This window comes from Haliotis asinina, chromosome 8, assembly GCF_037392515.1.
Source record: "Haliotis asinina isolate JCU_RB_2024 chromosome 8, JCU_Hal_asi_v2, whole genome shotgun sequence".
Lineage (NCBI taxonomy): Eukaryota > Metazoa > Mollusca > Gastropoda > Lepetellida > Haliotidae > Haliotis > Haliotis asinina.
The window spans coordinates 54708360-54720539 of record NC_090287.1 but is presented as its reverse complement, the minus strand read 5'-3'; the positions used below and the strand labels follow the sequence as shown (position 1 = coordinate 54720539).

General features: G+C 37.3%; 1 protein-coding gene across 1 annotated transcript; it reads right to left on the bottom strand.

The window, feature by feature from the left end:
- Positions 1–1961: 1961 nt before the first annotated feature.
- Positions 1962–11360, bottom strand: LOC137294165 (zinc metalloproteinase nas-34-like). Its single transcript, XM_067825152.1, has 4 exons — positions 11030–11360; positions 3442–3511; positions 3059–3267; positions 1962–2200 (listed from the first exon to the last, which is right to left on the bottom strand). Exons 1-4 carry the CDS (start codon positions 11358–11360, stop codon positions 1962–1964), a joined length of 849 nt encoding a protein of 282 aa, XP_067681253.1.
- Between the last annotated feature and the right edge of the window lie 820 nt (positions 11361–12180).

Genomic DNA, 12180 nt, shown 5'->3' with positions numbered 1-12180 from the left:
CGTAGACTCTCTTTTTTTGTCTTCGGGCGATTAAAAATTTATCATGTAAACATCCACTTTTAATAGAAATTATTAAACTGTATAATGATCTTGCTACTGGCCAGTACGACGTCGTCTTTTGTTGGTTACCAAGCCACGTAAGCATTTCTGATAACACAATGGCCGATCTTGCTGCCAAGGTAACAAATCTGTGACACCACTTCTTATTCCATACTCTGATTAGAAAGATAGCATTAGAACTTACATCCGTGATCTGATGCAGAAGAAGTGGGACACCCAGGTAGGTATAAATAAATTACATGCAATAGAACCGTATATTGGTTACACCTACTTGGGTTGTCAGTCCAGATTTGAAGAGGTTATTTTACGACGATGTCGTATTGGCCACACAAGATATACACAAAAATATAATGGTGAGGATCTTCCGCTTTGTATCCCTTGTGATGAAAGAATCATAGTCAATCATATCCTGCTTGACTGTGTTGAGTATTCCATGAAAGGGATCAATATTTTAATTCACCAACTATGAAGTATATTTTTAGCAATAGTAGCCCTCGTTTAATTATCTCATTTTTAAAGGAATTAGATTTGTTCATTGAATTGTAAATAGATAAATAGTTTATAACTGGAAGTTTAAATTAGTAACTCATATCGTCTGTGGCTTTACCCTCAAAGGGGGTTGAAGTACTGTAAAATAATTGTCCCCCTGAGAGGGTACGTAAGTCCCAAAACATTTGAAGTAAATTTAACTTTTCCAGGTTTTTAATCCCAGAATAAGTGTTCTTTTACTGTGTGGCTGCAATTGTCTAAATTGCTAACAGCTGAAGGGATGATGTAAATCCAGCTAAGGTCCATGCAGGAAGCAAATGTACTGTAAGTCCCCATGGTCCTTAGTATGGTAATCTACCTTCAGTTGTCAACCTATAGCTCTTTTTTGTCCACTATAAATACATTGTTTTTTAATCACTAGTTTTAAGCTTCACTCTGTGGTATTCTAGTTCGTCTTGTGTACGATTATTATTTCCACGTCACTGTATTATGTTTACATTGATCAAATAATTGAAACTGTTAATTAAGTTTACCAGCTATTGTTTTGATAGTTACCTGTGATGAATATGACAGCAACTTGTAGAAATAGGCGAACCATAAAAGGAGACTGCTTGTCGTAAGAGGCGACTAACGGGATAGGGTGGTCAGACACGCTGATTTGGTTGACACATGTCATCGGTTCCCAACTGCTCAGATCGATGCTCATGTTGTTAATCACTGGATTGCCTGGTCCAGACTCGTTTATTTACAGACCGCCGCCAAATAGCTGGAATATTGCTGAGTGCGGCGTAAGACTACACTCACTCAGAAATAGGCGAAATTTGGTGCTCGAGAGAGGAACTGACTAAACTTGGCAATTTTTATATTTTTGCATGGAGATCAAACAGCACATATACGTATAACTTTTTAATATAACGGTGCTATGCAAGTGTATGGACAAAAATGTCTCTATAATAGGAGGAGGTATCTACAAAACAGGACATGTTCACTGATGTATCACTGATTTTTAAGCAGAATTTCCTGAAAAACACCTCGATATGTATCTTCACTAACAATATGATAAGCGGAATATCTCTTGTGACTGTACAACCTCAGTATTGAAGGTTTGAAGCATCAGTCATATCTACATGATGAACTATGAGGCAAAAGTAATACAAAGATCACTGAGACAAACGTGGTAGTATATATAGCTCTGTTTCTAATATATACGATCTGTTGTACATTTTGTCCAAAGCGTTGGAAACGTTCTTGATAAGAAATAGGAAAAAAATATAATATAATATAATTTTGTAATTTCAGGCAAAATGTAATACACAATTAGAATCGTACATAAACGTAATTCATCTTTTCGATTGGTGTCTTTTTTCAATATGCAAAATGCACATTTTCATCTTCTCCAAACCAGAGAGTCATTAAGCAGGTATCTGACAGAGAAACTTCCCGCTCCAACTACACTGGGTGGTTCTGTATACCATCCCAGAGAAAGGGGACGTATATCCGCAACCGTCGCCACTCTTTGGATGCCCTGAGGCCCATATGTCGCTTTCGTCCATGAGAGCACCGTTAGTCCAGTAGAGTTTTCCGTCAGCGCTATTTCGGTTGATTCCCACCCACACACTGTTTGCAAGGCCGCTTCCTGACGCTTTTCTCGCTTGAAAGAAAGATTGAAATTTAAAGAGAACGAGATGTTAATAGTCATCACTGCGTCATGTAAGTTAACGGCAAAGTTGGCAACCACAGATAGCAACCTGTTATGACAATCAGATTATATATACTGGCGTTTCCTATTCTCGCTGTACTTACGGATACTGGCTGGAAAAATACTACAAACAGTTCTTATTGTATGAATGCTTGTTGTTTTTAATTGAAGAGACCCCTTCTAACATATGCATCTATCAATAAGTATTGTTTGATCCATCAGATGTATCAACACTCTTGCGCTCGATGAGAAACAAGGCCGATGACTTAGCGAGGAGTTTCCTATTCTTGCGGCATGACTAGGAAGTAACATTATTAAGTGTAAGGAATGGGAATCCTGTCGGAAAGGGCGGGAAAAAGTTACAATTGTTTCAAGTTGGTTATAAAAACTAACGAACATTCGTTACGTTGCAAAATTTTGATAATTCACAGACTTGTGCCACTTCCTAGTTACCGGTCAGTGATGTAAACAACCACGAAGTATCACGCATCGGCGATCTCGGCAGAAAACGTGTTTACCGAGAGAACAGGAAACCGGCGAGAATAGGAGACGACCATACGTATGGGTACAGTCGTACTTATGAAAAGAATTCCACAACGTAATCCAAGGTGAAGTCTAACAAGTCCCAAAAGCGTTTCTAGGATTTCATCAATTTCTATAGGTATGCACTACACTGATGACCTTCATTTCTTCCTGCATATCGAGAAATAGTCCTGTATCTCCATACCTATTGGCTGATAAGTAGCGAGATATAGTTAAAGGCCATCTCGGATAGTAAATAATTCCGCAAAACGATGCCCGTATGCTCACCGTCTAGGAAGGCCTCCATTGCGTCGAACCTCTCCTGCGTGTCCAGTGACGCCATGTCACCTCCATTCTGTATGCATGTCGCACGAGCGGCAGTCCAACTTTTTTTGACGTTATGGTATATGTAAGTTACTGGTCCAGTTACCGGGGCTGCTGTTGTCGTCGTTGTGGTGGGTGCTGTAGTTGTGGTGGTGGTAGTGGTGGTTGTAGTGGTAGTGGTGGTTGTTGTAGTGGTGGTCGTTGTGGTGGTGGTGGTGGTAGTGGTGGATGTTGTGGTGGTAGGTGTTGTAGTTGTAGGCTTGGTGGTTGTTGTAGTGGTTGTTGTAGTGGTTGTTGTAGTGGTAGATGTTGCAGCTGTGGTGGTTGTCGGAGCCCCAGTGGTGGATGGAAGTGTAGTTGTTGTTGCAGCTGTCGTTGTTGAAGAAGCAGTAGTTGTTGGAGCCGCAGTTACTGGATCTTAACAGTGTTTAAATTAAACTTTAAAATATATTTTATCTAAAATCCAAATGCTATTTCAAGTGTATAATTTCGTCATAAGCGCACAGTTAAAGTCATAGTTACAGCAGGTGAAATAAATAAATGTATCTCTAAGTAACAATAATATTCTCACTCCAGCACAACTCTCATTTCTCGAAACCTTGAATTCTGTCGCATGTTATAAAGCAATAGGTTAATGAAAGTTTAACTTCAAAACAGGATCAACAAACCACTAACAATCAACATGACATTCGATAGATCATAAGAGGTAGCATTATAAGTGCCAACCGTGGAAGACATCAGGTTGTTTGTAGGGAATGTCGCACTGGGCATTCACATGTTACTCATTCTTTCCTTTTGAACCATAATACCCCTTGTCAATACCAGTACATCGTGAAACTACAATTATAGGCTGTATGGGTACTATACTGATAGTTTACCTTAATGATTCAACTTTAAAACAACCTTTCACAGAGGTGTATAGCCATAACATTCTATCATTTAAAGAGTACTTGCTTCGTATGAAAGACATAGCCTTGAGAGCCATTTTTACTTCATCTGTGATCTGACACTGACATTTTATATTATATTTGACATAATCTTTTTAACACTGTCCTTATGTGCATATGTTGGCATACATGGTTACTCGTTCACGCTGCGAATTGCTTGAGACACGACACATTGTGCATTCAATGATTTCTGTCTCATAAAGATAGCAGGATATTATTTGCGATATGTAGAGTTTGGATCACAAGAGAGGGTTAATATTGGCAGACAAGTACACACAAGTGTTAGATTTCTGTGTAACAAGTACGTGTGATAATACTGGAGAACAAATATAGTTGTCAGATCTGTGTAGGTGACATTGTGCTGATAGACAAATATAGTCAGTTGTTAGATCAATGCTGATAGACAAATATAGTCAGTTGTTAGATCAATGCTGATAGACAAATATAGTCAGTTGTTAGATCAATGCTGATAGGCAAATATAGTCAGTTGTTAGATCAATGCTGATAGACAAATATATTCAGTTGTTAGATCAATGCTGATAGACAAATATAGTCAGTTGTTAGATCAATGCTGATAGACAAATATAGTCAGTTGTTAGATCAATGCTGATAGACAAATATATTCAGTTGTTAGATCAATGCTGATAGACAAATATAGTCAGTTGTTAGATCAATGCTGATAGACAAATATAGTCAGTTGTTAGATCAATGCTGATAGACAAATATAGTCAGTTGTTAGATCAATGCTGATAGACAAATATAGTCAGTTGTTAGATCAATGCTGATAGGCAAATATAGTCAGTTGTTAGATCAATGCTGATAGACAAATATAGTCAGTTGTTAGATCAATGCTGATAGGCAAATATAGTCAGTTGTTAGATCAATGCTGATAGACAAATATAGTCAGTTGTTAGATCAATGCTGATAGACAAATATAGTCAGTTGTTAGATCAATGCTGATAGACAAATATAGTCAGTTGTTAGATCAACGCTGATAGACAAATATAGTCAGTTGTTAGATCAACGCTGATAGACAAATATAGTCAGTTGTTAGATCAATGCTGATAGACAAATATAGTCAGTTGTTAGATCAATGCTGATAGACAAATATAGTAAGTTGTTAGATCAATGCTGATAGACAAATATAGTCAGTTGTTAGATCAATGCTGATAGACAAATATAGTCAGTTGTTAGACAAATATAGTCAGTTGTAAGATCAATGCTGATAGACAAATATAGTAAGTTGTTAGATCAATGCTGATAGACAAATATAGTCAGTTGTTAGATCAATGCTGATAGACAAATATAGTCAGTTGTTAGATCAATGCTGATAGACAAATATAGTCAGTTGTTAGATCAATGCTGATAGACAAATATAGTCAGTTGTTAGATCAATGCTGATAGGCAAATATAGTCAGTTGTTAGATCAATGCTGATAGACAAATATAGTCAGTTGTTAGATCAATGCTGATAGACAAATATAGTCAGTTGTTAGATCAATGCTGATAGACAAATATAGTCAGTTGTTAGATCAATGCTGATAGGCAAATATAGTCAGTTGTTAGATCAATGCTGATAGGCAAATATAGTCAGTTGTTAGATCAATGCTGATAGGCAAATATAGTCAGTTGTTAGATCAATGCTGATAGGCAAATATAGTCAGTTGTTAGATCAATGCTGATAGACAAATATAGTCAGTTGTTAGATCAATGCTGATAGACAAATATAGTCAGTTGTTAGATCAATGCTGATAGACAAATATAGTCAGTTGTTAGATCAACGCTGATAGACAAATATAGTCAGTTGTTAGATCAATGCTGATAGACAAATATAGTCAGTTGTTAGATCAACGCTGATAGACAAATATAGTCAGTTGTTAGATCAACGCTGATAGACAAATATAGTCAGTTGTTAGATCAATGCTGATAGACAAATATAGTCAGTTGTTAGATCAATGCTGATAGACAAATATAGTCAGTTGTTAGATCAATGCTGATAGACAAATATAGTCAGTTGTTAGATCAATGCTGATAGACAAATATAGTCAGTTGTTAGATCAATGCTGATAGACAAATATAGTCAGTTGTTAGATCAATGCTGATAGACAAATATAGTCAGTTGTTAGATCAATGCTGATAGACAAATATAGTCAGTTGTTAGATCAATGCTGATAGACAAATATAGTCAGTTGTTAGATCAATGCTGATAGACAAATATAGTCAGTTGTTAGATCAACGCTGATAGACAAATATAGTCAGTTGTTAGATCAATGCTGATAGGCAAATATAGTCAGTTGTTAGATCAATGCTGATAGACAAATATAGTCAGTTGTTAGATCAATGCTGATAGACAAATATAGTCAGTTGTTAGATCAATGCTGATAGGCAAATATAGTCAGTTGTTAGATCAATGCTGATAGACAAATATAGTCAGTTGTTAGATCAATGCTGATAGGCAAATATAGTCAGTTGTTAGATCAATGCTGATAGACAAATATATTCAGTTGTTAGATCAATATGTAAGAAATATGCATCATGTTAATGTTCATGGACTACTAAGACAGTTGTCAGATGTCAGATTCATGCGCAGCAAGTACATGTCGGATCAATATGCAGACAGTCAGATCTACGATCTCTGTGCAGCACGTACGTGTGTAAATGTTGGCAAATATGCTCAGTTGTCCGATCAATGTGCGTCAGTTACGTGTTAATGTTGACAGGAAACTATAGACAGGTGTGAGATCTATATGCAGCAGTAGACAGTTGTCAAACCAACGTGCAACAAGTACGTGTATTAATGACAGGTGTCAAATGAATATGAACACGTGTGTGTGTTAATGTTGACAGGTACATGTAGACAGATGTCACATCAATATGCAGCAAGTACGGGTGTTAATGACAGGTGTCAGATGAATATGAACACGTATGTGTGTTAATGCTGACAGGTAAATAAAGACAGATGTCACATCAATATGCAGCAAGTACGGGTGTTAATGTTGATGGACAAATACAGACAGTTGTTAGGTCCATGTGTATCACATAGCAAGTAGCTAAAACAGCAAGTGTATGTGTTAACATTGACAGACAATAAACAATAATGACAGTTGTCGGATCAACGTAGGTGACAATACTGACAGAAAAATATATTCAGTTTTCAGATCAGTATGCGAGTGAGTGAGTGAGTGAGTGAGTGAGTGAGTGAAAATTTAAAGTCACTTTGGCAATGTTTCAGCCATATCGTGACTAGACAATAAATAGATTAACAAACTGAAAGATAGATTATACAATCCTGTGAACAAAGGACAGTAAAATGACTTGAATATCACAGATAAATTATACATGTAACACTACTAATCAATTCTAAAATATTTAGCTATAGGGGACAACACAATATAAAAATAGACTATAGATCGCTAACAACTGAAGGTAGATCACCATACTTACAGTACCTTTGCTACCTGCACCTAAAAAATGTTAGCCAAAATTTAAAAAAAACAAGAATGCTACATTTATATATGCAACAGGTACGTGTGTTAATGTTGACAAACAATAAAGACAGTTGTCAGATCAACGTAGGTGGCAATGCAAACAGAAAATATATTCAGTTGTCAGGTCAATATGTGCAAGCACGTATGTTAATATTGACAAACAATAAAGACAGTTGTCAGTTCAACGTAAGTGACACTGCTGACAGAAAAACATATTCAGTTTTCAGATCAATATGCGCAAGCACGTATGTTAATATTGACGACAAATAAAGACAGTTGTCAGATCAAGGTAGGTGACAATGCTGACAGAAAATATGTTCAGTAATATGTAAAATATGTTCATATCAGTATGCAGCAAGTACGTGTTTAATATTGATAATCACATACTTTCAGCTGTCAGATCAATATGTCAGGAGTGTGCATTTCTGGTGTCCCCTGACCAAACATATCATCCTGTATTCTGACTAACAATGTTATACTGCTTGTCAGTCCATCAGGTGCTATAAGAATTTAACAAAGCTGTTCCAGTTTCCTTGTCTTTTCTGACAAGTTCAGAATACACATAAGAATCAATCAATCAATCATTATCCACTGTCCTGGAATATCTAACACAGAACATCAAATCTCGAAGAAAACAAATGCATGATTTTTTTATATATACGAGATGAATGTATTCCTTCTGTTACCTTTGTTGATACAGAGCTTTTGGGGCTCTGTGACTAACACTGAACTGCATTTCAGTGTACTGTAAAATGTGTCCGCTAATTTTAAAGAAACAAAAAGTTTCGTTGATAATGAAATAAAGTCTCGGGGCCGACTTGCTTGACACGTGACATGTATCCCAGCACTCAGCAGTTTTTCAGTTATATGATCTGTAAATAATCGATTCTGGGCCAGATTTCCCCATGTTCAACATCATGAGCATCAATCTACATGTTTGACATACGGCGAGCTTATTAAGTGTGGGTAGCTTGCGGAATACGAGTTATTTGCAAAATTGCATTTAGAATGTTCCTTCCAGATATATATTTTGCTTTATGATCTACACATGATTTAATCAAATAGGACAAATTGTTATGGATAACAACTTCTTTATTGCATGATTGCGACGTTTCGATACAGATTCTTGACAACGGTACAAGAATCTGTATCGAAACGTCGTAATCACACAATAAAGAAGTTGGTATCCATAACAATTTGTCCTATTTGTACACCTCAACTTCTAACATGCCACTCAAACAAGGATAGGTGTATCATGTGTAAAATCAATGTCACCAGTACCATATTTCGATATTGAGCGAAAACGTATTTGGCCATGAACTGTGGCGGCATGCGTTAAATGAACCATGAGAACATATGTCATATTTGGGATTTCACTTTCTTAGTAAAGTACAAATTCTAGTACTTTTTTCGGTTGAGTCCCATCCGGGATTCGAACCTGCACCCTCAGAGTCAGGCTGACTTTGTGTGCTGGCGATTAGGTGCCTGACTCTGAGGGTGCGGGTTCGAATCCCGGATGGGACTCAAACGAAAAAGTACTAGAAGTTGTTCTTTACTAAGAAAGTGAAATCCCAAATATGACATATGTTGCATTTGACCACTTTCTAAATGGCATCGTGTAATCAGAACCATGAGAAAACATGAAACATGAGACTGTCTACAGAATACTAGGGGGAAAGGTGTTGTTTGAACGCAGTGCACTTATTTCCTCTGATATGCGAACTCCCACGCACGGACGAAGACAGTCACCGATCTGTTTCACCTATTCACCAGTGTGTTGTGTGTGGTACAATATTAATAACCTCTTGACATCCTGTCACTGTCCCAACAGAATATGTGGATGCTTGATCATCTAATGAACAATACCCGAACTGGAATTTGTTTCGCAGGATGGTCATGATTTGGTACTCTTGTGAACTGACGTTGTATATCTAATTCAGCTGGGTGTATATTTTTGGCTGGTTGACTGAAGGCCAGCTCGAAACATACCACAGTAGCATATGTATGTATGCTGAATTTTAAAGTGTTGTATGACAAAGCTATTTCCAAAACGGTATTCTTTTACTTTAATAAGTGTATTGTGAGTAGCTTTGTATTTTGTTGTTTGGTGTAGTTTGGAAAATTATGGGTTGTTTTGGGGTTTTTTTTGTTTGTTTGTGTGTGCGTGTGCGTGTGCGTGTGCGTGCGTGCGTGCGTGCGTGCGTGCGTGCGTGCGTGCGTGTGTGTGTGTGTGTGTTGTCTGGAGTATTGTAGGTAGTCGTGCATGTTGTTGATTGTGGTCGATGAACAATCTGCAGCTGGTGTATTTTGGGTAGTTGTGCATGTTGTTCATTGTTTCTTTATGAACAGTCTGGTATATTGTGGGTAGATGTGTGCATGTTGTTGATTGTGGTTGACGAGTATTTAGTGTATTGTGAGTATTTCTGTACACTATTGAGTGTGTGTGGTTGTCTTATAGTTGTTCTGTGATGATATGAAAGGTTCCGAACAGTTTAAACTTTTTGTAAATATTCCATAGTCAGCTAGTTACAGACAGTGAAACACTGAACGTGTTGGTCACTTTACACGGACAAGTGGTTGCGTGCAATATGTCAGCCATGACCTGATCATTTTATATAGTCATATCGCTATGATAGGGTAGTTTAAAAACTTGACTATTTGGAGACGATACAGTATATTTGAGTTTATGGATCGACAGTGACAAAAGTAAGGTCACAATACCACGGATCATGGGTATTGTGGATTTACGCCTTACACCTTCTTACAGTTGATAATATCAAGATATGAGGGATGTTAAAACTAAAACTAAAACTTTGTCTTTTTAAATTAAGGAAGCCATAAATATATAGTGGACAAATATAGTTAGGGATATTTGGAAATGCTGAAATTATGAATAATGATGATGTATTTATTCATTGACATGTTGATGAAATATCAGTCATAAAAAGACCAATAGCCCTAACTTATTTTGTCCAGTATACTTTGAATGACGTGGTGTTACACATCCTCTTAGCGGCTTATGTTATCCTCAACCCCAAGCCAGGAGGCAGATCATACCATTGTTTAATGTTGTTTAACGCCACACTCGCAGATCATAACAATGTATCCAACAATCCTATTAATACAAAGCGTTTCAAACAAAATGGTTCATTTTCTGACAGAAATGATTACTGAGAGAAATGATAAATGAGACTTGAAAGTAAATAAAAGATGCTGCTTGTAAAATACTTATCACCGAAACATTATTACAATTTTAACATGAAAAATTTGAAATTTCCAACACTGAATACCTTTTGTTTCAATGAAGAGCAGCCTTTTAAAGGACAATGATGACACACCTTGATTTCATATTACGTAATGAGCAAAATATGAAACAATTGAATGCTGAAACATTTAGTGCCTTTTTAAAGTTTTTCAAAGACAAATAACGTTTAAATGTTATAAGGAACATACCTAAATGTCAGATTGCTTTATACAACTAGGAGTAATTATTATACTTACTCGCTGGCGTTTTGTTTTCGAAGTAAATCGTGCCCACTTCCGCCGTGGCCAACGACGATGTTGTGTAAACAGTAGAATGGCCTGTGCAGTCAGCAGACGCAGTGTTGTAAAATACAGACCTGCAGTTCAGATCCCCCATACAGGCAAGGACACAACTCGATACACGTCCAGCTGTTTTTCTCGACCAAAGAGCGGAGGTTTTCACGACATAATCATTAAAACCTTCAATCCTCCCAAAATAACCAAATCGTACATCACCATTTGCTAGGGCAAGTGGAATTGAAACGACAGAAATGAGAATGGACAACGGACAATTTTTTTTCACATCCATCTCCACCAGAAACTTTGCACAGAAAAAACACACGCTTGATTGAATACCTTTCTCCCGGGGGTATGTTCTGAAGGGAGAACAAGGCCTGCGCCTTGGAAAGGAATGATGCATGTGTCCTTTAATCAGTCGAGATAAAATTAGAACTCCGTGATGCTGGATCATGTCTCTACGGGGTACTGTCTCTACGGGGTATAGTCGCCATTATTATCGGCAGTCTTTTATGTACAAACCAATGCAGTTTCTCCATCGCATTGTCTTTGGTATCCGTGGGTTTCTTTGTTGAACGTGTTTTGTCCATGTCTATCAGGACCTACAACGATATATCCCATCATGCTGTGCTCTTTATAAAGTAACCAACCATTACTGTTTGTTGTTTATCGCCGCACCCAATATTCGATCGCCTGATTTTGAAGCGCGCTCTGGAGAGTCATTTTGAAGCATTGACCTCGCAGTTGGGATACAATGGTACGCACCAGTCACGTCAGTGAGAATTTGTGTGCAATGGAGATGATATAACATGAATATTTTACAGTTAATTATAAAGGGAACGATTGTGTTAAAGAAATAAAGTGTTCCATTGTGAAATCATTTCATCAAAACTGAAACGAGCAAACATAAAATCTAAAAAGATTCTTGGCCGTTACATGCGAGAGCGTCATCGTGTCCGGCGGAGTTATAGCACTGCCACTTGACAGTGTCATCGTGTCCGGCGGAGTCTGCACAAGGCAAACAATGACTCAACAACATGACCATCGATCTACCCCCCTGGGATACGATGACGTATGTTAACCAAAACAGTGGGCCTGATAACCCAATACTA